The sequence below is a fragment of the Cynocephalus volans genome, chromosome 3 (assembly GCF_027409185.1).
Source record: "Cynocephalus volans isolate mCynVol1 chromosome 3, mCynVol1.pri, whole genome shotgun sequence".
Taxonomy (NCBI): Eukaryota; Metazoa; Chordata; class Mammalia; order Dermoptera; family Cynocephalidae; genus Cynocephalus; species Cynocephalus volans.
In genome coordinates, this window is record NC_084462.1 from 49,002,702 (window position 1) to 49,029,565 (window position 26,864).

The following is a 26,864-nucleotide window of genomic DNA, read 5'->3' on the forward strand; positions in this document are numbered from 1 at the left end:
AGCAGGAGCCTGTAGGTAGGTGGTCTGTGGCACAAGGGGAAGTCAGAAAGCTCCACAGGACTCAGGAGAGCCTCAAGGCTGCCAGCCAGACTATGTTTTAACCATCACCAGGCTAACAATCTACCAATGCCAATGTGATTTCTCTTCATATAACCAACCACTACCCCAGCCTTTTCACCCATGGCTGCAAAATTCCAGTACTGACCAGGCTAACCCACACTGCTCAATCCTTCAGTCCATATGGATGGCACAACTACCATGTCCTTGAAGATGTCCACTGCTCACTTCTACCAACAAATACAAAAAAATTCATACTGTTTAAAAAAAAAAAAAATGTTGAATTTCACTAGTCACATTCATTTACCTAAATTGCATATTTTAGTTGCAAATGTTGTGTGGGTCTATAGTTGCCATGTAGGAAAATGTCATAATTAATAATAACAATACTTATCATTTGAATCCTCAAAAGAATAGACAATGTCAAATAAACATTGTTACTGTTAGTCATGATGACCCTGCAAGTTGGCCAATGACCCCGTTATAAAGACAGAGAGCCAGACTGCACAAGTGAATTCACTGCCCAAGGTCACACAGCTAGCAGTGTGGTCACAAACAGGCCCAAGATGTGCAACTCAGAAGCTGGGGTTCCTTCTCTTGCATCAAACTGCCTACATCTAGAAGCTTCACTGAAGAGAATTTCCCCAGAGAAACCATCTAGAGCTCTAAATTATTAACGTTGAGGTATTATCCAGAAACAAAGATGAGACAGGCCCTAGGAGACAGTAAAGCTTCATTGAGGCTGTTGGAGAGCCTCCTGATATAAAAAGGGGTTTTCCCAACAGCTGCAAGATAAAATATCTCAGCCTTAGAATGAAGAACACAAAGGAAAGAAAATGTGAAAAATAAAAGTTGGAATATTTAAAAAGTAACTAATAAGAAGGAACTGTAAGTAACACTTCCATGATGTGCAGATGCTAGCGCCATCTCTCCTTTAAATCTGAGTAGGTTATAATAGTTTTCTTCCCACCTGCAAGTTGGCTGCAGGGTAATGCTGTGGAGCTGGTTCCCAAGAGATACTCTGTTATCTTCTGTACTACAGGAGAGGAAAAAGGAAAAGGACACCAAAAAATAAAAATAAAAAATAAAAAAATCCTCTAAAATCCATGAAGAGGAAGGACAGAATGACAGGCAGGTATACTTCTCAGTTACAAACAGGAAATAGCTAAAATAATAAATGAATACCCAGATGACAAAACATGGAAAAAACGGGACATCTTAAATTATGTTTTATCTTTGTGAAGCAACCCAACACTCACTGGGAAAAGCGTTTCCTATCATGTGGAGGAAGCAGCAGCACAATGCCACGTGAAATGCAAGGGCATTACTCTTTGCACCCACTAAAATAACACGGCAGCCATCCATCACAGGAGGCCCAGACTCCCACTGTGCAGATAACACTTTGGGACACAGAGTTCTCTGCATTTGCGTAACTTACCCTTGCTCTCTTCTGTGTGCTAACAAAGTTTCTGTTCCTCCTACCATCGGTGTTAGCAGGGCCCTGGTCCGTCACAGCAGTGACAATGTTAGAGCTACTGAGAAGTATCTGAGGCATCCCTGTGCAGATACACAGGGCAGAGACCAGGTCAGACCAGTAATCTGACGGGCAGTGTCTATGAAACACTGGACCACAGGGAGTCCTCCTGCGTGAGCTGCAGAGTATGGCATGGCCTGGTTTGCTATCTGAATGCACAAACCTGGCCTAGGAAACAGCCAAGGAAGCGACGGCTGCCACCTACCAGACAAGCCTGGAACTGGGATGAGGAGGCTGCAGAGCAAGGCAGTCAGGGCTGTGGAGGAAGAGGTGCAGAGGTCTGAACTGGCAGCAATGCGGTCCCCAGGGGTGTCTGGACATATGCAGTGGAATGTAGGATGCTGTCTGTACGCTTGCACGCCTGTTTGTCTTCCACATAATAAGTGGGAAACGTTACCCGCTTCAGTTGGCTAACAGCGAGGTTTGCTAAACACCCTGCAGCATGCCAGACAGTCCCATGCAGGGTGCCTCTGTTGAGAAACACTGGAGGACGTTCCATGGGTACTGAACTCCCCACCCACCTAACTGGGGATAGCAAGGTACTGGGTTAGCTGGGTCTCATCCCGTTTCTGTCTCTAAAATCCTTGTTGCTAGAAAAACATTTCACCTTCCTGAGCCTCTGCATTTCCTAATGTGCAAAATAACAAAGTCATGTTATATGAGTGCTTTTTCATCTGTAGTTACCAACAAAACCCTTTCTTCAAATGAAATTACAGTATAGAGCACGGGCAAAAGTTGAGATTCTCAGGCTGTAGACGAGAGGAGTTAGGTAGGAGGCCTGCCCATTCCCCAAGAGGTGACCCCAAATCAGCTCCCTGAACCCAAGGTGCAGGTTTGAAAAAGACAACCAAAAGCTCTTGGGACCTCTTTGAACATTTGTATTCTAAATGTAAGATTTGTGTTCAAATTTTATGTCTCTGGGAGGAAAAAAAGGCAATAATTTGATGCCAATAACATGGCTTTGAAAACACAGAATCCTGACTCTGGAACATGCTGTTCTTAAGTCTGTGGCCCGGGTCATTTGAACACTTCTCATGCTGCATTTCCTCATCTGTAACATGAGCATGATGGCACTGACATGCAGGGCTTTCCAAACCTAAAGATGACACTGGCTTCCACCAACATCTCCCTCCTGCTCACGGTGAGCCCGTCTCAGTGCGCTACCTCATTTAATGGTATTCTTCACTACAACCCTCTGCGGAAACCCTATAATATTTACATCACGGCTTGTTATATACAGTGAGTACCTCAATTAAGTTGAGAGGGTTCAAAGTAAAGAAACAAAAGAAAATAAATTTGGTCTCAATATATTCCACTATAGTTTGCTACAAAGTACATCAAGGACATTGAAAAGTTCCCACCATGGGGGATACCTAGACTTATATTTTTACTAGAGTATATAATATTTCACTAAATAGCAAAACCAAAATTATACGGTATATTGGAACTCTATCCAAACATTTCTATATAGTCTGAGATGGCATGCTATCTTTCTTTAGAGAATTCCTGACATTATTTTTTCTGTTTAAATCAATACTAAATGACATTTACCAACTAAAAAAAAAAAGAGAGAGAGAGAGAAAAAAAGCAAACTCTCCCCAAATTTCCCCCAGTTCGTCTTGGTCATCCAGCTTACTGATGGCTGCTCAAGGTAGGCATATGAGGCATTACCCTCAGTGCAAACAAATAAAGATATTCACTCAGAACCAGCCCCATACAGAAACCAGCAGAGCAGACTCACGTGCCCAGACGTTCTTCGTGCTTTTTGCTGTCCTTTCCCCACACTTCAATGTCCAAAATGCCCATCCTGTCAGAGAAGTAGTGAAAGTCAAACTGTTCCTGCCACTGCGGATTTGCACTCTTACACAGTGTCTAGAAAACATGCAGTTATAACATTTATTTTCTTCAAACGTCATTCATTGCTACAGCAGCTACACATTAATTTCATCTCTAAACTGCAGAAGGTCATGGTGATGGGCCTCGCCCCTTATAAAGTTAAACTTTCATTTTTGGAATAAAAGGGACTTCAAGGGTTCAGGAATCAGCAAATCAACATTACACTTCTAGCTGGCCCCCAGATTAAAAAATATATCCACCAAGTGGATACAGTTATCTCACAAGAAACCATAAATAATGTATATATGTATATATATGACATATATCCATAGTCATTTTGCAACTGATCTCTCTTAGAGAACATAACACTGACTGATTAATCAAACACAAGCAAGATTTTTGTTGGCATATTCATTTGGTGCTGGCTTAAGAACTATATAAATTAATAGTTTGGGGTCTTAATTAACATCTGTCAGATGCATTAAATGAGAACCCATAACGTGTACATTGCCATGTATTTTTAAGTCTGAGGTTACTGAGTTCAGTCACTAGACTGGGAGGAAGCTTAGGAAATTCCACTGCAGCAAATCTAAAAATTAACAAGACTGGTCTGAAAACCCACAAGTGTTGCTGTGTCCCCCAAGAGTGATTTCAAACTGCCTATGAGTTGGGTTCACTGGCAGGATTTTTATTTTTGTTTCATTTACATAGAGATTCAATTTGTGAATAAAAAGTGAGCAAAAATGTTGGTCAGTAAGTATCAGACTCTAAGTGCCCAGCATCAAGAATTAAATCCTAGCACCAACTATTCCTGCATGAGAAAAAACATGAACAACTCAGACCTCAGCTGTAGCCAATGTCATGTAAAATCATTTAAGCTGTTTGTCACATCAGGCTTAACATATCAGATCACAGAATTTAGAAACCAGGAAGAAGAAAAAAAAAACAAACCTATTAGACCACAAATTAAATAAAGCGTTCCCCAAGGGGGAATGTAGCAGATATTGAACTAATTCTACACTTCACCTTAGTCCAAAGGGGTAAGTGTGCTTAGTGATGAATAATTTTTCCATAAATCCTCAGCCTGACTCTGGCCAGTTGAAGGAATCTTAATGGAGAGACATGGTTACCCTGAATACATTCACCGTGAGGTACAGCTTGAAATTACCTATGTAAAATAATTATCTGCATATTTCTGATGTAACTTGCCCTGTTTCTTGAATTTCTTATAAACTATTCTTCAGCATGAGCCACAATTCTCTGCTCCTTTCTGCTACAGTAAATGACATCTCATATTTGATTTTGCACTGAGAATTGTGCAGCACAGACAAACTCTTGCCTCTCTAAATCATTTTCCAACTTGTGTGCATCTGCTGTGTCCTCAGTGCTGAAAGCCTCAACTACAAATATCCTCGGGTAAATTTTTAAAATCTCCCATTGATTTTTTTTTCTATGTGGCTTTTGACAAGTGACTTAACTTGCAAGTACCCCAGATCCCTCAATCCATAAAACACAGAAAATGTCCCTGTTTGACAGTTATGTAAAACCAATTAATTATCATGGTTTACAGACTATGACTTTTGAAGTAAAATCCACACCAAATTATTAAGATTAAAAATTAAATGGAATTTGGATTGGCAGAATAAGATGACTTATTTTTAAAGACAGCTGAAAATGTCTTTACTTGTGTTTGAAACAAATCACTTTAATACTCTGTTTCTGTTCTTTGGTTTTGTTTTTAATCACAGCAAAACAGTACTAGATATCAATTTTTGGTGTTAAGACTAACAAGTAAGACAAAGCAAAGGGTATACATAATTTTGAAAATTTTTTTTCGTTATCTCAAATATTTTAATCCAATGTCACGTATTGTATTATTTTATTTTTGTAGAATTTTATCAACCCTCAGGTATCCATTTCCCGCATTCCATGAAACATAGTTTGCTTATTTTTAAAAGGAAAATAAATCATGCATTCAAATCTATTTTTAATAAGCTTTCTCTAGCTCTGAGTTGCTATATTAAAATATACTAAGCAATTAAAACAAGACCCATAATAATTGACTGCACTTATACAATCGTTTTGTTTTCTAGGACATTGCTTAATATAGTTAGGAGACCTAAAATTAATTACTTCTATTCTTATGAAATTTAGAGCGAGAAAACAATGTTTAATTTTTTTATTCCTGAAGATGTTGTTCTCTTTATGGAATTGATAGAACTTACCTTACTTTTATACCTCTGATCTCCCAGTTTTAACAGGACAAACATCTCTGTCATACTTCCTCCTGAGACATTCTTCCCTTCCAACAAAGTTATACTTATAATCCCATTCCACAGTTGGTTCTTTTTCAAGGACTCTGAGAGCCGTAGGTTGCGTATCAAAGAGGACTAAAGCAAAAAATAAAGATGACATAAATTTGCTGATAATTCTTGAGAGTGACTTTGGTGATCATAGAAATTCTGGTTTTCAGTATTTGATTATAAGCATCACTCCCTGCCTGGTGAAAAGTGTTATTTTTCATTGGTTTTGCAAACCTGCAAACCCAGTTATCTGATTTCCTTCTCGAGCTTTGGACTTGTAATAATATAGTGAAGGACAAATATAAGCAACACTTTGATTTGGCACAGGCCTGCACTCCCTCCCAATATGCACTTTGGTAGGAATCCTTAAACTGGGCCTTCGGAAATTTCAATAGTACAAAGAGAAGAAAGGCATTCTGGGAGACAGAGATATAAGAACAAGGCTTGCTTTGCAGGAAAACAAAACACTCTGGGCCTTTAGAAATAATGACTTCGAATTGATCCTTCACATTTGAATCTGTCCCCACTTCCTTTTATTCCTTGGGCTACTACTTAAAAGCTCACCACTACTGTGAGATTCAAAACCCCAAATACAGCCTGTAATGGCCTAGCTGGCCAAATGAGCTTTGCACATCTGGCTAGTGGGGCAGGGTGGGGACAGGGATGGATAAGGTACATTTCACAGCACCCGGGAGGGACCCAGCAGAGATTCAGTAACTGTTAGCTTTTTTTTTTTTTTTTTTTTTCCTTTTCTTAACTATATTACTCATACACACCTTATAGAGAAAAGACAAATAAATACCCCCTGCTACTAAATTATAAAGACGATAGCCATATTTTACTTTTAATTTCCATTATGTAAATTTTCAAACATATACAAAGGTAAAGAGAACTATATAATAAATCTCCACGTATTTATTTACCAGATTCAACATATTGCCAATCTTATTTCATCTGTCCCTTCATTATGTTTTTCTGGCTGAAATATTTTAAACCAAAATCCACATTCGTTTGTACATAACCATCATGCCATGATCACGCCCAACAAAAGGAACCATCATTTTCCTTAATATCATTAAATACCCAGTCACATGCACATTTCCCTGATGGGCTCAACAATGTCTTTTTATGGGTAGTTTGTTTACGTTAGGATCCCCACATGATCCACGTGCTGCGTTCAGTTGGCGGAGTTTGGAGTTCATTACATTCTCTATTCAGTAGGTGAATTGGCACAAGCGGAGACGTCTTTATTTGAAAGAGGAATAAATGGGCTGAAGGATGTAAATGGCACTGAGCATCATAGGAAAGCAATGAATTTCTAACAGCATATATTCACTCCTGTCAGCCGCTCACTATATCTTTGAGATCACTTAGACATCAATTTGCTCGGACACCAGTTAGTCACAATTTATCACAACAAATGGTATGTCAGTACCATATTAATTATATAGCAGCTTACCTCATCCAACCCACATCACTCCATCACTCTTAACAAACGATGCAGCAATTCCACACCCCACGTTCTGTTGATCATTTTATGACAACGTTAAACAAAATACATTCAAGGAAATATATACTCCCAAACTTCATACGCATGCTGTTTTTCTCCTGAAACACACACGCGTTCACGCACACCCACACACAGGCTCTGGACATGCTGAGACTAAGCAGAGGTGGGGGGGGAGAATTTATCTAAAAAAAAATTGAAAAACCTGCTGTCTGGTGAACATGAATAATCCTCTCTTAACTCCTATTTGCAGTTGGGTTCTGGATAAAATGTATTGAATAACGAAGATATATGTAATAGTTAAAATTAAGCAATTTTATATTTGTTAAAAACAATACACACCATCACAATATATAGACAGATGTCTGTGTAATGTATATGTCTATATATGTGTATACGGGTGTAGATATACTTAGTACATTTTATAGCTTATTAAGTACATGGGCTGAAAACTTCTACTTTTAAAGTTAAAATGAGATTTTGATTCATATATCCTGCCACAATTCCTTTTTTTTTTTTGCCTTTTCTCCAAGTTTGACTCGCCAACCGACAGGCTAAAAGCATGACCTGTCCCACGACCATGCTTCAAAGTTCCGAGAGATATATTCCTCCCTAAACACTGCAACTATTTCAAAATCCTTTTTACAAAAAAGGGAGTAATGTCCACAAAGGATCAAAGGGCATCCTACAGTCTGGCAATTGCCTAAGAAAAATGGCAGCACTTCCATGAAATATGCCCTAAAATAATTTTGCGGCTTGGTATGTCCTAATTTCAAATTGGATGTTTATCTTGGAAAGTCTTCTATCTAACTTGTCCATAAAACAGCCCCACTTAGCTCTGTGAGCTCTGTGAAAACGGAATCCAAAGCTGGTTATTAAGGGGGCCTAGAGATCGGTTCCATATGGCGGAACAGCATGGGAGGGCAAGTCTGAGGCCCGCGTCAGGCGCGGCTTGGCTGGAGCTCCTGATCTATCCACGGACACTCGTTTCATTACACCATAACATCTGGATTATTGCCTGTAATGTCCCTGGGAAATATCCACTTTCCATCAAAGCCTTTATCTATCTCAGTCAGACTTTGAACATTTTAGTATTTAACGCAGTCTTGTTTGATCTGATGGACCTGCTCTCTGCTGTCCATGATTTTTTTTCCTCTCCAAAACTCAGAATAGAAGTATTTACTGCACAGCTCACAGATAGAAAAGAATGCAAGACCTTTATTCTACTTATTTCACCCTAAATATTTCTGCAAAACCCACCACAAGGTTTTCTCCTAAATAAAGTTGCATCTGCAAGCCACATATTCAGGGGTGGGGGGTGTGCTTTAAAGAAGTCTCTTTAATTACTTTAACATTTCTCTTCCACCTTGACAGGCGTGATGAGGCTGAAGAGCAGGGTCTGGGGCTGGGGGCAGGGTCTGGGCCATGTTGTCTGTGCTCTGCTGCAGAGCTGAGCTCTCAAAAATCTCTTGTGCTTTTCTACTCCCTTTCTCCCCACAATAAATCGACTCCTCTGCACTCACTCAGTTAGCTGAATAGCTCAGGTTTTCATGTCCGTGCCCGAGCCTATAAGTGAAATTTGTCATCTTAATGCAGCTTGGAATGTGGAAGGAGAAAAGGAAATCACCCATCAAAGGGGAAACCCACCCCACCTGAACTGAAACAAACACCAGGAGATAGCGCAAGGTTTCTGGGTCCTGACCCTAATTCCTCAGCAGACATAATGGATAAAATATAGTACATCACGGTTTTGTTATTTTTCTCCTTCCTCCCAGAGGATCAGAACTTTTTACTATTTCTGTGTTGATTCATTGATCTGCTCTATCTTCCTCAGGCCCCACCCCACCAAATCCACACCCGTTCTAAAACAGAAAAAGTGACTCCCATCTAAAGTGCACACATCAGTCACTAATAGTGAAAGCAAGGTGTGGTATTCAACTGGGAAGCACATTGACTTTTGTAAAAGTAAAACAGCTTTGACAATATTAATTTAATTCTGATTCATGACAATCCCACAGCCAAGGCAGGGAAGGAAAAAACGAAGTAAGGCAGAGTATGCCTGTGGATTCAGACAGAGAGAACCTGCACAAATCTTTGATCTAGGCAGAAACAGAATCTTAAAACAGCCTATTGGCATGTCCCAGGAATGACTGTCATTCCTAGGACATATAAAATGGACTACAACTTGGTGACATGCATTACTGTATTTGAGGATCCAGGCCAAGGGGCAGGCTGTGGAGACGGTGTGATGTGTATTCCAGTATCCCACTTTCTCGGCAAGGTTGTAAAGAAAACACTGGGCTGATGGACAGGTCAGCTCAGTGTCTCCTATCTGTCCCGAGGCAGGAACAGCAGCAGAGAGATCAGGGTAAAGAAAGATCCTGAAAGAAGGGCATGGAGTCAGGAGCTGGGACAGCAGCCTGCTGCCATGGAAGGCAGGGTTATATTCAGACACACTGCACTCCAGAACTGACTCTGCTGACCAATACCTTGGGGCAATTATCCAAAATACTCCTCTGCATATAACAAAATACCAAAAAAGCCCAAATAAATGAAAAGGAGGTCAGTGAAGAAAGCACCAACTAGGGAATACCTACCAGGTGCCAAATACTGTCTGGGTACTTCATATATCATCTCAGTGACAGAAGTACAAAAATATCAGTGTTCCCACATTGCCAGTGCATCCTCGTTTGACTCATTAAGTATTTTTTCCTAAGTCATTGTGAGGAAGTAGGAAGTCAATGGAAAAAAATGTTCAAAAAGAATGAACCAACTTTGTAAGAAAAATGAATAATAAAACAAGATTCCAACTATGATGACCACTGCTTTGAAAAGCTAAGAAAAACATTCAGTCTATAAAAGGTTTCACTGAAATATTCCTTTTAAGCTTTTTCAACATGTAAGACTACTGCTCCTTGTCAACAGCTTTTATAGCATGACATGAGAAGATCCATACATCCATGGAACAGGCTCCCAGAAAAGATCCTATTCGGCAGCCCCTTTATTTCATCTGAAGAGGATCCTGTGGGCATAAATTATCCTAGAACTACACAAAATTCTTTGCATAAGGATATAAAGAAAACCGTTTAAATTTCCCACATGTACACGGATAAGATTTATATTTGTAGATGACAATTATATCACAATCCCAGAGATAGGGATAATCTGTGTGTACAAAGACATTAGCTATAAAAGCTCTGTATTAAATTTAACATTTTAAATTATAAGGGAATATCATCAATTTTACACTTAATAAAAATTAGATTAAGATTTAAAAAAAAAGGAAAGACTATAAATACCCAATGGTTCTCAGAGTTGAGGGCCAGGAAAATGCTTCTAATGCATTTCCTACTATTAAAAAAATGAAGAAGGAAAAATGAAGACCATGTGATTCAACAAGTTTTTTTTCTGCCCTGACTCCTAGGAAGCTTAACTGGTGTGCTCATAGGCAGTAATATTTACCGTCTAGTATTCCTTGATTCTCTTATGTCATTCTGCTGGCTTCACTTCTCCACTTCATTGTTTTACGTCTTTCCTTCACTTAAAATGCTTCAAAAGCACCGCTCTCCAGGGCTGGGGTGGAGTGAAGCAGCTGAGGCGCTCAGTTCACTCTCTGGCTTCTGTGAGTGTGGGACTGGTGCCTCAGCCTGGTGTCACTTTGGGCTTTGCACCCTGGGCATCCCCTCACCTCACCCTAATGCCAACCCTACTCCCATCAGCTAAAGGTCAGCAGCCACAGCTACTGGCCCACAAGGCCTGTCCTTCCTGACATCTCTAGCTTTGTCTCCTATTATTCCCAGAACCTACTTCATACTCTAGTCCATACCGGTGGTTGTCAAATTTCAGTGTGCTTCAGAATCACCTGGAGGGTTTGTTGAACAAGGTCTTAGATGGGAAGCAAGAAGTTCCACTTCTAACAACTGCCAGCTGCAAGTGAAAACCAAGTTATTTGGAGCCCTGTCATCAATAGTTTGGAACTCTTGTCATGTGCCACATTATTTTATACTGAAATGTCTCAATTTATTTCATCCCTTTTTTTACTTGGTAAGATTCATTCTAGTCTTCTTTTTCTGAGAGCTTCCCCTGAGCCCAGCATCCAGCCCACACCACCCACCTGCAAGGGTACATACCCCCATCACTCTCCTCATCTCTCCTACCAGGTCATCGATTCAGATGGCAGAGTCTAATTCATCTTTGTATTCCTAGGACATTATTCCTGCCATACAGTGTGTGCTCAGTGAGAGATCTGGGGCTAAAACTGAGTCTAATGTCATTGAAATGTTTAGAAAGACAATGTCTCCATCCTTCTGGCCTGGAGCACACACAAGCTTTGAAAGTTCCAATAGATATATGGGCTTGCTTGAGCAGGACTGCAGCCTTCAGAAAGGAGGAAAGCCCTTCAAGTTCATTATGTCCAGGCTAATGCTGACCTAGACTTCATAACAAGGCAGTAGTTAAGACATTCAGCTGTGGGTCAGCGTAATGCCACATCCAGATAGATACATAGATACATAGGTAGATAGGCAGATAGGTAGATAGGCACACAGGTAGATAAACTGATAGATGATATATAGAGATAGATGATAAACAGATAAATAGAATAGATAGATACGATATGGTAGATAGAAATAGGTGACATACAGAGATAGATGATAGAAGATATAGAGACAGATAATAGAGATGGAGAGAGATAGACAAATAAATTAGCTACATTAAATCATACATAGGTAGGTAGATAGATAAAGACAGATAGCTATATAGCTAAATAGATATACATGGCTGTTTTGTGTATGAAATTCTCTAATCCTTTGAGTTTAACCAAAGAAATAAAAAGGTAAAAGGTGTTACTATGGATGGGCATTCAAGTTCAGTTAAGAATGCATGAGAATGTGGCTGGCCAGTTAGCTCAGTTGGTTAGAGCACAGCCTTATAACACTAGGGTTGTGGGTTCTGATCCCTGTACTGGCCAACTGCAAAAAAAAAAAAAAAAAAAAAAAAAAAAAAAAAAAAAAGATATATATATATATGAATGAAAAAGAGCAAAACAAACAAAAGAAAAGCACTCTGTTAACTGGGAAACTGTTAAATGTTCTTAGCATAATACTCTCCTTTTAGTTCCTCAAATGGACCATATTTCCTCTTGCAACAGGGTTTTGCTTGTACTACTTCTTGGACCTAAGGATTTAGGCAGAACAGAAATAAGTTAGGTGAGTTCAATTAGAGAAAGTGGCACAATGAGAGAGGGTATTTACCTGGAAGGCAGGAAGAGAAACAGCTACTCCAGTCCTTTTCAACCAAAACTATGATTAGACAAAGCAATCACAAAACTCCCTCCTGGTTTTCACCTGGGCTGTGGTCACAGAGCAGCTCATTAAGAGATGGATGGATGGATAGCACAGACAGATACATACACGGATGGATGGAGCTTCCCTCCACATTCTCTGTCTTCTTTCAGTTGAAGTTCCCCCACATTAAACTACCTTTATGCCAATTCCTCTCCTTGTAAGAAGCCAGCTAGAGGCCAGCTGATGGGGTACCTAGAAAATGCAGCCTGCAGAGGTCAGCCTCTGCAATAACAGGGAGGAACCAAAATAAAAGAAGATAAAACCAAACAGGCTCAAAATTGGCACCACTCATCAACTGATTTCAAACAGAAAAAAAAGTTTCACTAATATAGGTCATGTCTCTTACTTTAGATAGCTGACAAGTGTCGAAAGCTGGGAGTGTCTAAAACAGTGAGTCAAAAGAGGAGCTATGTGAGAGTATGTACAAAGTGAAAATTCACCTAAAAAAAAGGAAAATCCATAATAAAGAGCCTTGGTGGTCAAGCACATCACCTGTACAGACCCAAATAATAGCAGGGATGTGTGTATCTGTGTGTGCACATATGCACAAAGTGTGTGTATACACATGTGCACAAAGTTTGTGAATACAATCAGTGATTTGTCAGTTCCATTTTTATATAATTTTTTCTTTGCCCATTAGACCATTTAACATAAAAGAAATAAACGCTGATTTTTTTTTTTTTTTTTTTTTTTTTTTTTGCAGCTGGCCAGTATGGGGATCCAAATCCGTGACCTTGGTATTACCAGCACCATACTCTCCCCAAGTGAGCTAACCAGTCTGCCCCAAATGCTGTTAATTTTTGTCTGTATAACTGTTACATACATTAGAGCAGAGAGAAGTGAGGCTGATAACAGTTCTATGCACACCAAAGATTATGGATGGTTAAGAGAACTAGGAATTGGATCCAGAACCTATTAAATCAAATTCCCAATTCTCCCTGAAACGCTCATTTTAAAGGGCTTTTGGATAAAACCTAACATGTTTTTAAAGGCAATCTCTGTGTATTTCCTATATTGAAGTCTAAGGAAAAATAGGATGCAGTTTAGAAGAGAGTCCACAGATGCTCTGCCATTCAGGCAACTTTTGGAAGATGCAAAATTATAATCTTATGGGGTTAAGAAGCAATTTTATAAATAAAGTTGTTATAAAAATAAAATTGAGATAAAAAGTCAATGATATTTTATAGCAATACATTACTTAGGACTAGTAAAATTTTTGATAGCTAAATAATCTTTGTCAAACTCTTACATAATATTAAATATATATGGAAATCCTAAAAAAGAAGCTTGTAGTTTAAGAATACCAAAAGATAGGTTGACCAGCATATTTTAACTACTTCTACAGAGTGTTAATCACAGTGTCTACAGAGTTTCTTTGTGACTCCTTTTACAAGCCAAATAATAGGTTTCTCATTTTTCCCTTTAAAACTACATACTCTCAGAAACAAAAAGTCAACATGACAATTAAAATTTTTCACCAACATATAACTCACACGTCTCCGATAAGGCCATGTATCATTTCCAATGAACTTTACTCATCTAAGATTTTATTAAACATGTATACTAGGTTTGGGTATATAGTATATTACATCCCTGAGCCCAGTATGCTGAAGTCAAAATTCTACAAATATCATGACTGGGAAAAAAAAAAAAAAAGAAGAAAATGGCTCAGTTCCAAGACACAACTCTGCAGTACACATATAAATACTGCTCTCCGAGATCCTCTGCTCCCTTCATATTTCTGATATTTTTATCCAGGCTGTCCATTTTTCCTATTCCTCTTCATTCCTTTGGCCATTCTTCCATAACCTCTCCTGTCCTCCCTAGACTCCAATATTCCCCAAGCTCACAATTTTTCTTTCTAGCCTTTATGTTCTTCCACAAACTGCCAGTGCTCTTCCACAGACCGAAGCTCCCTAACTAAAGATGGTTATTGATGTACAGTACCGGTGTTTTAGTGCAGCAGCAGAATCAATAAACAAGAAAATACTGCTTTGTCAGGCTTCAGCAAAGCATTCTGGGAAACTTTACTGCTTTGGGTGGTTACAGAAACTCAGAGCAGAGCCGGGCTCCCTTCTGTGGTGAGAAATGATGCTCTTCTACCCTCTAGTGACTATAAAGGAATAAGGCAAAAGTTGGAGGAATTTTTGAGACAGCTTCACGTTATTTTTATTTCTTAAAAACCAGAGTCTTGACAACCAAGTGAACTGGTAGGATAACAAAGCCCCTTATCATAGTTATTTTAAAATGTTCAAAATGCAAGCAATAGATATTTTAGTAAGTATGAGTCAGAACTTTGGTTCCTTTGGATTTCTTTGGAAAGTTTGGCTTTAAGGGACTAGTGCTAGTCAGGTTAAAATTCTCCACCCGTTTCCCTCCCGACCCACACAAACTCACAGAATCTTTAAGCAGGAGGTGCTCCCAGTTTCCAACTCCTTGTTGTACAGAGAAGGAAGCACTAAGGTACACTGAGGTTAGAAGTTAGAGCTGGAGTATACATGTGCACATATGTGTGAGCGTGCAAATATATTCATACACAGATTGTCTACACAACCTCTTCCCACCAAGCATACACACCACCAACCACCACCACTCAGAAACTGAACTAAATAGCCTGAAATATTGCATCATTTAATAGTAATTATTTTGTGTAGATTATTTCTCTTTAAAAAGCAGCAGATCTGCTAAATTGTTATAAATACATTTTTCTAGTTTCGCTTGCTTATTTTACACTAATTATCACATATGGTACCTTAAGTTACAACTTTCTAACAGTAACTCTTCAACTTTCTAACTTAATAACTTTTCAATTTTCTTAAATTTAAAAATTAAGAGATCACTTTTACTTTGGTACGCCTAAACTTTTTATAAATTATACCATATTGTATAACTGCATAAAAAGATTCTTCCAATGTAAAAAAATCACCAGTTCTTCACGAAGAAATCTTTAAAGAAACTCTTACCAGAAAAGTAAGAGATGGCTTTTTCAGGAGATTTCATAAAAGAGATTTAAAATATATCACATGTTCCTTTCAATCAATCTTTACATTGCCTCTATAACACTAATGCTAGTTGCCATCGAATGGTAAATAACTTCCTAAAGGACTAAATCTAACCATGTTATATTTGAAATAATCCAAGCTTAATGAAGTGTAACATTCTAACATGGCCGGTGCATATAAAATGTCAGCACTAAAACAAGTGTAATTCAAACATCTGGTTATGCTCCTTTTAAATTTTTATTTAAAAAAAAAATAAGTTTGTTCCCTTAATATTGTTCCCTCTTATATCAATAACAGGGAAGAAATGCTGTTACATGTAAAGGCTGAGTAATATCAATTATTTATACATTTGCATTTGCTGCAAGATGAAGTTTTTAGCCAAATGATTTAAAGAAAAAAACAAATATATTTACCTTGTTGGCACTTAACCGCTTCCGATTTGACCAGCGCTAAGGATTGTGTCCAGAGAACGGTGAAAATAGCAAAATGAAACAGAGAAATAGAATTGTTAGCAATGTAATTATATTAAATGGTGCAGGTTACATCCAGATAATTAACACCCCAGCTCTGAGGTTACAAAGAAAGCACATTTGAGGCAGAAAATAGAAACAAAGAAAAATCACATTTATGTGGTTGTTATATCATTTTCTTAAACCATTCAATATGAAAAGTCAATAACATATGAATGCAGTTCAATCTTTAGAAGTACTTTTTTTAATTACTGTAAAATACAATATCTCTAAAAAAGCAGAAAGATAGATTTACCTTACTTGAAATATTCAGACAGTACAATGAAAATGTTTAGGAAATTCATGACCAATGTTAGTTCATGTTTAGGTTTCCATAGTTTTAGATACTAGAAAAAGTAATTCCATTTACTTTCATTGATTAAATCTCAATATTTAAAATAATAGGAAAAAAGTCTAAATAATTATTGCACAATTTATTGTACTGAGTAAGGGAAGAAAAAAATTCTAAACAGCAAGAAACTTCACCACTGTTCTCTTTTGATCTCTCATTTGTCATGCTAAAGCTGTTGAATTTCATCTACAATAAAAACTCTCTCCCAGCAAAATCCTCTCATTATTCCTGTCACTGTCCAGTATGACAAAACTCCATTCTGGCTGGTTAACCAACTAACTGGTTGTTAAAAATTGGATAAATTCAGGAGATTACAACTCAGTTATGAACCTAATCAAGCAAAACACATTTACTATTATGCTTAAGGAAAAAAAAAATCCCTTTAGGTAAACGACCTATCTACTCTGCCAGTATGTCTTCCCAATAAATTAGAAACCAGAAAATAAATAGTCTTCAGGGGAAATCCACTTACATTCCACTGACCAGCAACTAGAAACACTGGTACAGAAATGACTTGAAAATATGCTTCATTAATAACACTTACCCTGGTGAAATTGCAAGTTCGGCATTCAGTACATGGCACAGAATTACAGGTACCACAACTTGGGTATTCAAATCAGCTTTTTTCATATTTTCCCAAGATAGTGACAAATATTTTCACCCAAATCAAATACCAAAATTAGTTACCATCTTATAGGTGCACAGAGCTATTTAATGCCCTTTGACGTACAACCACCAATTTGATTTTTATAATAATCATAAAATAGAAACAAAACAGATAAAGACATTGGTGGAAAATGTCTATTACTGTCCACTTACTACGATGCTATGAACCACCGCATACTGAGTCTCTACTGCATGCCAAGCACCATATTTGATAATCTCAATCTTTATAACCCTATAAAGCAGATTTTTTTTTATCCTCATTTTCACATATGAGGAAACTGTAGCTAAGAGGGATTAAACAATTCAGTGAACTTGACCAGTCCACCAGTGGAGCTGGGATTCAAACCCAGGCAGTCTGACAACAAAGCCCATAATTTTAACCACAACCCTATTTTTGCCAAGAAAAAGAAATGGATAGTATTTTTGTCAGCCTTCCAGCCAGTGCCTTACCTTCTGACTGTACCACACTGAAATACATCTAAATTCCTGGACATGAGGATAAATTCATAGACGTTTTGCACATGTTAAGATTTTTGTCAGTTGGGTTCTAAAGTGTCAAAGACTGCCTCAGTGATGATAGAAAGAAAAATGGGTGCAAAACTGAGAATTCAAATGGAAATGTCTCCATCAGCATTTAGATTAAAAGGGAAATTTATACACAAATCATCCTTATCAATCTATTGCCTTCAAGTCCCAAGTGCTAGTCATTTCCATGTAAAAACGCATTATAAAAATGCCTTTAAATATTAACTTAAATTCAGTGAAAGAAACAAACGTTTTCTGATATGTGTTATACCCGAAAAGCCCATGATATACACTGTAATTTGAATAATGGTACATGGCTGCGAATAATTATTCCTTGATCGGTTATACTTTGGTCAAGTATATAAACAGAAAAAGAAAACTACCGATCAGAACAAATAAGAGCAGGCAGGGTTTTTTACATTAGAATATCCCCATAAAATATATATAAATATATTGCACACTAGACTTCTGTCAGACAGCAAATAACAAAGAAAACAAGAAAGTACACGAGTAAGCAGGTGGACATTTTACAAACTTCTGCACAGAGGGTGGGGAATCAGACAAAAGATGGACCAAACTAAATGAGAGGAGAACTGAGGTTACTCTTTGGATTTTGAAAGATATTCTTTGAGATGTTTTACAAAAACAAACCTGAACTGCATCTAGTATTAATTTCCCTGCAATTTGAAATAAATTGAAACTAAAATGGCATTACTTTAAAACTCCAAATGTTGGCAATACTTAAATATATTTTAAGTACCAAGATTACTGCTAAACATAATCCAATATACTGTAGAAAAATTCACAAGGGTAGTCATTTCAATATGCAGCTATTTTCATGGGGAAATCATCCAACTTTACAAACCCCATTTAAATATGTACGACATTTTTGAACACATCAGCTGGCAAGTGCTCATCTAGGTAGCAAATGACACCTATTTACATCACATGCTACTCTAACCTGGTCCTCAGCCCAAGTGATTTGTCACCTATTACACCCATTGACATCGAATCCAGAGTCACAGATGCAGAGGCAACACTGTCAGGACTGAGAGAAAGCTAAAGAAAATCTCTCTTCCCTTGTGTGAAATAGGAAAAGAAAAAGTTTATTTTCAACATCAATTTAAGACATTTTAACATGAAAATATCAGCATTACTGAGGTCTCCAGTGTTAACAGTGCCACTTTTTATAAAAAGTAATAAATGTAGTTTTATTCTGGACTGTCAAGTAAATTCTTGTAAGTAAAAATTTTAAATTAAAAATGGAGAATATTTAGTTGACCTCTGGCAATTGAAAAGTCACAGTGCAGTTTTTCTACTTCTTGAAGCTATCTTCTGTGTTTACTAGTCAATCAGTCATGACTTTCATAATGAAATAAATTTCAGTTAAAAGTTTAAGTGATGTCAATTGAAGTATATTCCTCTCATCCACCCACTGCCTCAATTCAAGAAGCATTATTGGAGGCCTAATTTATTAATAGATTTCAGATTTTCATACTGGATTCTAAACATGCTAAATTATAACATATCTTATTCTTTTTCAAGTAGGTACTTTAGTTGACTTTAAAAATACCTTTCAAATAAGTTATAATCAAAGATGCTTTTTGTTCTTATTTTAATCCTTAGAATTATAAGGTACAAGCATAATCCTTGAAAATAGAATAATATTACAATTCATACCCACATATTTGAGAGCACCCATCATATCATGACAAAATCTAAGGAACTGTTGATGTTATATAGACATCTTCAATGGGTAGTGTGATGACTAGAAATTTCCATGAAATAGACCAGAGAACATTAAAATCTGTATCTTCCCAAAAACACTTCCAATAGAAAACTTGGCAGTTAAAAGTAAAAAAGAGAAAGAAGAAGAAATTGAAATTCTGCAAACATAGACTTGATTGCCTTAACACACAAGTTACAACACAATAATTAAATCCTGATAACTGTTTTTCACAACTGAGTAATGCTGAAGTAATCTAGGGCCAGAAAAAAAATAATAAATAAATAGAAGAATTTTTTTACATTTTATTTTAACTTACACATTGTAATTGTACATACTTATGGGGTACAATCTGATATTCTGATATATATATATATATATATATATATATATATATATATATATATATATATATATATATGTTGTGTAATAATTGGGTCAGGGTAGCTTATGTATCAATCACCTCATGCATTTATTATTTCTTTGTGGAGAAAACATTCAAAAGATACAATTCCTTAATGGATTTTCTTTCCAGTGTTTCAAAAGAGAGGATGTACATAACCACAGATAAGTACTTTAAGTCTCTTTAAAATTACTTGTCTCCCACCTAAAATAATTGCAGAAGTGTCAGTTGTCTGTTAACTCAGAAATCAAAAAGCAATTGTAATGAAGAATTTAAAAAGAACAAAAGGGTCACACTTACATGTCTCTTGAAATCACCCTGTTTTACCACTAGGTTCAAATTTAACACAATCACTCCCATGTCATCTTCTAAACTGTTTGGATCTTCCAATTTTAAAATATGTTCAGTCGTTCTATAAGCAAAAAGCAACAAATAATTTTAGCACTTATTAATAATACTGTATAGCCTTACACATACGCATCAGGTTCTTATGGTAAAAGTTTCCTACTTGTGAATAAGGATTAGACACAATGCTAAAAAGGCACCAAATTCAGTGAAAATAAACCAACCATATTCAATGTTAGAAACATTGTTTGGCATTGTCTAAGTCAACATTTGGTTAACTGATTCCCCTTCTCTACCGCCCAAATAAAATTAAATTCTTGTTTTAATTTTAAGTTAGGTTATGAACCTAAATGTTAACAAATGAAATTGAAATTGCAAAATCCAGTACACATTTCAGGATACATCATAAAAGATTTAACATCTGATGTTAAATCTTTAACATCTGATGGCATCTAAAAAGCAAAAATCTTAGAAAATATATTAAGTTATAACACTTTTAAAAGCACTCTTTCATAGATTCAGGTATTATTTTTTATAATTTGATCTCAAAAACAGCACCATTTAACATTATCTTGAGTTCCCCCTAAAATTCATTAATAACAATTAAACGGTAAAAATACAATACCTGTTAAGCTCAAGATCACTGAGAATGACAAATGCAGAACCCATGAAATCAGACGTGGTTAAATCTCGATCATATACCTACAAAGAGGGCAGAGGCCAGTAACATATATGAATATGGTAAACTAACCAAATTTATCAAGTTATTAAAAAATGCAATTGGCTGGAAATTTTGAAATCAGTCTTTCAGATCTTACAATAATTTGCACAATACAGATAAAGAGAAATTTAGCCAAGCTTATGCAGAGACCAGAATTATTCAATTTTGCCCATTTTGCCTACGATAGCCAAAACAACAGCAGAAAATACTTTTAAGGCAGTATTCATATAAATTAAAACATTATGCACAATGGACCATTGTCTGTAGTTTAAATAGTCTCTCATTTAAATTTGGTATTTTCCACAGTGAGCAGATCTGTCAATTAAATAGAAATTTGCTAAATATTCTATAACAATCCCATCCTGCACTCAACTCATGCAGTTTTAACCCAGATGTTAGAGCAATTGATGCTCACAACCAGTAGCTTAAAGCTCTATTAAATACAGAGTTATTCTTAATGAGAAAGGCTTTAGTACTTGTCACCACTGCCACTACCAGTAATAATTCTTCCACATTCAGTAAATTTAAATACAATCAATGGATATTTTATTTCCACTCTGATTTTCTGCGGAGCATATCTCATTGATCTGAGAGAAACAAACAGTTTCAACAAATGGTATAAAGAATTCCTTCTATATTAATAGTCTTAAACCAGTCCTTGAGGATAATAAAATAATTAATTTTGGCAAGTTCATTTTTAAGAAGGCATGAAAAACTGCTGAGAAATAAATGTTTTTAATAAAGGAACAGATTTGAAAGCCATCTGTGATTACCTTGACACGCAGCTTTTGATCAATGCTCTGTATGGGCAATACAACTATCTCATCCCAAACAGGGTTCAAGTTCTTATATATGACTTTACTTTTATACAGCGTCTTCCCATTTAGCTTAAATTTCACATAGGGATCACTTGTGCCTTCAAAAGAAAAAAAAACAGAATTTTAAAACATACATAAAAGCTTTGGATCGTCTTTAAATAAGGATTCTTCCCACACTCCTGGGCTCAGAGCATTCTCGTGAGCACACCCAGAACAACTGTCTCCCTGCAGAGTGATCAAAGGCCCCAGAGGTGGAGAGAAAGGAAACAATTTGGGACTAAATGACTAATTCCATTTTTGCCTTTAGTGGTAGAATACTAATGGGCTCCTTGGGCTTTTTCTGTTTTGTTTCACTGTGAGAATGTAGGGTCACCCCTACCTACCCTCTAAAATTCAAGAAACAAAATCCATCTGCACCAGCGACTGGTAGGAGGAGTCCTAGGGAGAAACTCATCCCTCCTAGGACTGGCAGTGAGTCAGTGAAAAGGAAAAAAAAAAAAAAAAAATTAAACATTTAGCCAGATGGCTGATTCAACAGAACCCTGTACTTTAAAATATAATCATAATAAATAATCTTTGGAACCACCGACTCAAAAGATGGGGCGATGGGACTAAGACTAGAATTGGGGGTGTAGGGAGATTAAATCAACAAAGTTGCTGTTCTCTGCTGCCTCCCAACACCTGCACTAAAGCAGGGAACATTATTTTGCCTGGGCCAACTGAACTGCACGTCAGCCAAGCCTTCATCTGGCCTCAGAGCTGACACTGCTGACCTGCCCAGCTCCTCTCGGGGAGCTTTGAAACAGATGCCAGAAGGAATGAATAATGTCCCTCTAGTTACTAAGCCCAAAGCAGAAAGAAGGGCTGATGGCAGACCCTCCTCCACACTTTTCAGATCAATTGAGAGAAAAAAAAAAATGCCCACAAACATAATAGATGAATTATGTGTTGTGCATGTGTGTTACGTGTGTGTGCTACATGTGTGTATGTTACATGAGTGTCATCATCCATGCCTGGGATATACTTGTTCATTAATACCTAGCGGACGGTGAATAAAGAGGGGACAAGTGAATGAGGACCCAGTGAGGGGATGAATGGAGGACAGGTGATAATGCTACAAAGAAAAAAACAATCCAACTTGAGAAGTTATGATATTAATTTTGAAACACAATACGATGAATAAATACACCAAGACCCACAGCCTGTTTTGTTCACAATATATGCCACGTGCCTTTGACAGTGCCCAAGATAGACCCTCAGGATGTTTATTAAAATGAATTTCTGATATTAAAGTCAAGCCAATATAGTCTAAGATTATCATATCAAAAATGAACTAGGCTACTCAGCTACAAATATTCACAAAATCATTAATACTCATCGTTAATTACTTCTGTCTTTTAATTTCTCAGCTCCTTTTTACGTTTCTGTTTAGCTCCAGTACTAAAAATGACTGAAAACAAATGCAATAAATTTCCCAACTATCTGAACTAAAAGTAACATCACTAAAGAGTAAGATCATATACATCACCTAAAAGCCTTAACTAAGGCACAATGTTGCTAAGTTAGCCTTCCAGCATTGCAAGGATATTTACTTTAAACAAATAAACTAAATAAGCTACAAACACACACATACATATTTAGCTCTCACGTTTTAAGTTTGGCAACACAGGGGTGGAGGCCAGCCCTCTTTATTTTAGGCTGGGATGCACAGGCACACACACCATGTTGAGTAGCAGTTCTGAGAGGGACAGTAAAAATGAGCGTGTTCACAGCTGTTCAGGGCAATCCTCACTACTGAGTGAGCAACGTGCCCACCCCTTCCTTCTGCAGTGCAAGGTACACCTCTGGCAACGCAGGCTTCAACCATCATTCTGATATATATATAAAAAAAAAGTGGGGGAAAACTATAATAAAAAGAGGCCTTTAATTAAATGAAATTGCCACTCTGGGATCAGGCCTTCATGCTTGTCAACCTCCTCTCAAAATAAACATCTCAAAACCAGGCCCCGGTGGTGTCACTTTCTCACAGGCAAGGCATACTGGGTAATCCCCAGGCATCCTGACAGCTACATAATGTTCAAACTGTTTCACGGGTGAATGGCGGCAGTTGCATGAAAGAAAATATTAATGTCTAGAATTAATAGAAAAAGGGACCGGGGTTTACAAAGCCAAACAAGGAAAGAGGGTGTCAAGTTAGTGCAGTGTTAATTGTTAGAGAAAATTTGAGAAGGGGGGAGCACATTGTGATTTTCTCTCCAAGCCTAAGTGCCTCACTGTCAGGGAAGTGACATCTCAACTAGGCAGGCTCTGAAAAGGGGTCGGCCGCTCAGGAATGCAACTCCCAGATTATACAAATGATGAGATGACACCTGAATGGGTGGACTTTAACCTTTTCACTGGGTGCCCCATACACAATGAGGCTCTTGTGGAAGGGTGGTTCTCCAGGAGGAGATCGAAGCCAGGTGTCCTCAGACAGTGCATCCTGGGGCTGCCCCCAGTTCTGCCATGTGCACCTGATAGATCTGCACGATCTCAAACTTGGAAGATTGAGACACTAAGAATCGATAGCCTATGCATCCAGCTCCAATCTGCACTCACTGAGGTTGGATATACATGCAAGAGAAACTAACAGCCAATCGCCGGTCCTCCAAAAGTGCTGCACCAATTCCCACTCCTAACAATGGCGTGTGACAGTCCTTGTTTTTGCTCATGCCCACTGACACTATGGATCATCCGTCTCCTTTGACACTGCACCTGTCGGGCAAGCTAATGTGCTACAAACAGTTCTTGGCCACTTCCAAGCATGGCTCTGGGCTAGGCACTCTGGAGGGTTACCAAGGTGCATCGATCCCAGTCCCTGCCCTTCTGCAGCTGAGGGGTGGCAGGCATCCCATAAACAAGACACAAGGTCCAAGAGGGAAGCGTCCAAGCAGAATTGAAATCGGGAGTTGTGATGGTTCACAGGCAGCAGTAGAGATTAGTTCGAGCTGAGGTACCAGCGGGGGGCTGAAACAAGGGAAACGTGAGTTGAAACTTGGGTGTCCAAACCTGCAGAGAAGGAATGAGGTCATTCCAGGAGGATGCACTGACGCTGAAAGAGAGGAGGGGAAAGGGACCAAAAATGACTAGAGTAGCATGGTGCCAAGCAAGCATTTCAATCTATCCAGAAATTAAGGGAAAAATATATAATGAGAAATAAAGTTTAGCAGGCAGGTTCAAGTCAGAGGCCAAAGTGCCCTAAATAAATAAATAAAAATAAATAAATAAATAAATAAATAAATAAGAAGTTTAATTGCTACTCTGTAAGAAATACAGGTGTTTTATTTCCTGTTCTGCTTTTTTTTATTTTTTAATAAAAGTAGTATATGCACACAACACTGAAAGGTATGAAATGACAATGTCTCTACCCCCTTATTCTTCTCTGATTTCCATTTGTCTAAAGTGCTCATCATAAACAGTTTCTTGGGCATTTTACAGGAAAAAAACATACAAGAATGGAAGAATGTTTTTAATGAACTTCATGCTTTCACAATTAATGTATCTTGGAGCTCTTTTTATGCCAGCAATACAGAAATACTGACTCACTGTTTGTTTTTATCAACTGAATAAATTTTCACTATGTTGTATCAATTCATTTAACTGACCACTAAATAACATACATTTCCATCACTTTCAATTCTTTTTTTTTTTTTACCAGTAGAAATCATACTGCAATAAGCCTCCTTGTATAAATATCTTGGAGTTCATAACTGATTATACTCAGAGGAAATTTTTAACATTGGAACTGCTGGAGAAATAAATATGTGTCTCTTTTGGTTCTGACAGACATTGTCAAATTGTTCTGTCAAATTTACACTCCCACCAACAGTATACGAGGAAGTTTTGTATTTGTTTCTTCACACACCCACAATTTATATACATTATTTTAAACCAATGACAGATTTTTTAAAAAAATTCTATCTTTATTTTTCTCTATCTTTAACATTTTCAGTGAAGCTTAGCACCTTTCATATTTTAGTGACCTATGTTTGTATTTCTCTGTCAGTGAAATTCCTGTTCATATCATTTGGCCATTTTTCCATGGGCTGATGGCTTGTCTTCTGCTTACAGATTTGAGTGCACCCTGCATTGTGGAAATCAGTCATTGACTATAAATCCTGTCATAATGTGTTTAGACATATTATTTCTGGCAATAAGTTATTTTCATTTTTAAGTCAAGTTTACCAAAGTTTTATTTATGACTTTGTAGTTTAACATCCTGCTTAGAAGAAATTTTCTCACTAGTTGATTTTAAATTAATTCAGTTTTGTTTCCTCCCACTGACTTTGCAGTTTTTCTTTTTTTACACTTAAATTTTTGTGGCCCATCTGGAATTATTTTAGTATGAAGAAGGAAGGAAATTCAGGTTTACTCACAAGCAGGAGAGTAAAACGATCAGAGCCAAGCTTTAGCAATATAAATCTGGCAGCAGCTTATAATTTAGAATGAAGAAAGAGGAGAGAGCAAGGAAACCTGGTAGCTGAGATAATATAGCACCAGACAGTTAGAGACAGAAAGCTCTGGGCAGACCACAAGCAGTAGCTGCACAGGGTTTCACCAAGTGCGGTCCACAGAACAGCATCTCAAGGGATGCTCCACAAACTGGAAGGGGTATGTGATCAAAACCACGGGGAAAAGCTGCTTACTATTTTCTTGCTTGGGGCTTTCACAATGTAGAGTAAAACACTAAACTCTGCTAGGAAATACAATAAAGACAAACAACAATAAAAACAGCTTTAAAGTTTTCCACTCTGTATTTCACAAAATTTAAAAGCAGAAGATATATTACTTGGATCAAATATGAACATAATAAACTCCTCCATATCAAAGCTCCTAGAAGGTAGGATTTATGTCCAGAGTTGCTTAATATGCCTGGTAGATGTGTTCTACGTATGTGATAAATGAATGAATAAATTTTGAAGTTAGATGGACATGGTGGTATTAAAATCCCAGACCTTCCTTTTAGTAACTGTGTAAGCATACGTCACACCATCTTCACCTGGAAGATAAAAAACTACCAACCTCTAAAGAGTACCTTGAGAATTGAATAAGAGCAGATCCAGCTATTTACTGAGAATGACTGACAGTGAGTGCTGCTATTTTTAGTATTACTTCTCAATTAAGTTAAAAAGGAGAGAATATATAACAATGTATGTAGTATGAACTAAATATCCAT

At 37.4% G+C, this 26,864-nt stretch overlaps 1 protein-coding gene across 4 annotated transcripts in view; it reads right to left on the minus strand.

The window, feature by feature from the left end:
- Positions 1-26,864, minus strand: part of MCTP2 (multiple C2 and transmembrane domain containing 2) — a 185,183-nt gene that overhangs the window by 124,474 nt on the left and 33,845 nt on the right. For all 4 annotated transcript variants that reach the window (XM_063089286.1, XM_063089283.1, XM_063089282.1 and 1 more), the window contains exons 4-9: positions 21,605-21,747; positions 20,736-20,812; positions 20,066-20,177; positions 15,998-16,033; positions 5,653-5,817; positions 3,333-3,463 (exon numbers count right to left, since the gene is read on the minus strand). In XM_063089286.1, the coding sequence (XP_062945356.1) occupies positions 3,333-3,463; positions 5,653-5,817; positions 15,998-16,033; positions 20,066-20,177; positions 20,736-20,812; positions 21,605-21,747 (664 nt within the window). The remainder of the gene's footprint in view (positions 1-3,332; positions 3,464-5,652; positions 5,818-15,997; positions 16,034-20,065; positions 20,178-20,735; positions 20,813-21,604; positions 21,748-26,864) is intronic.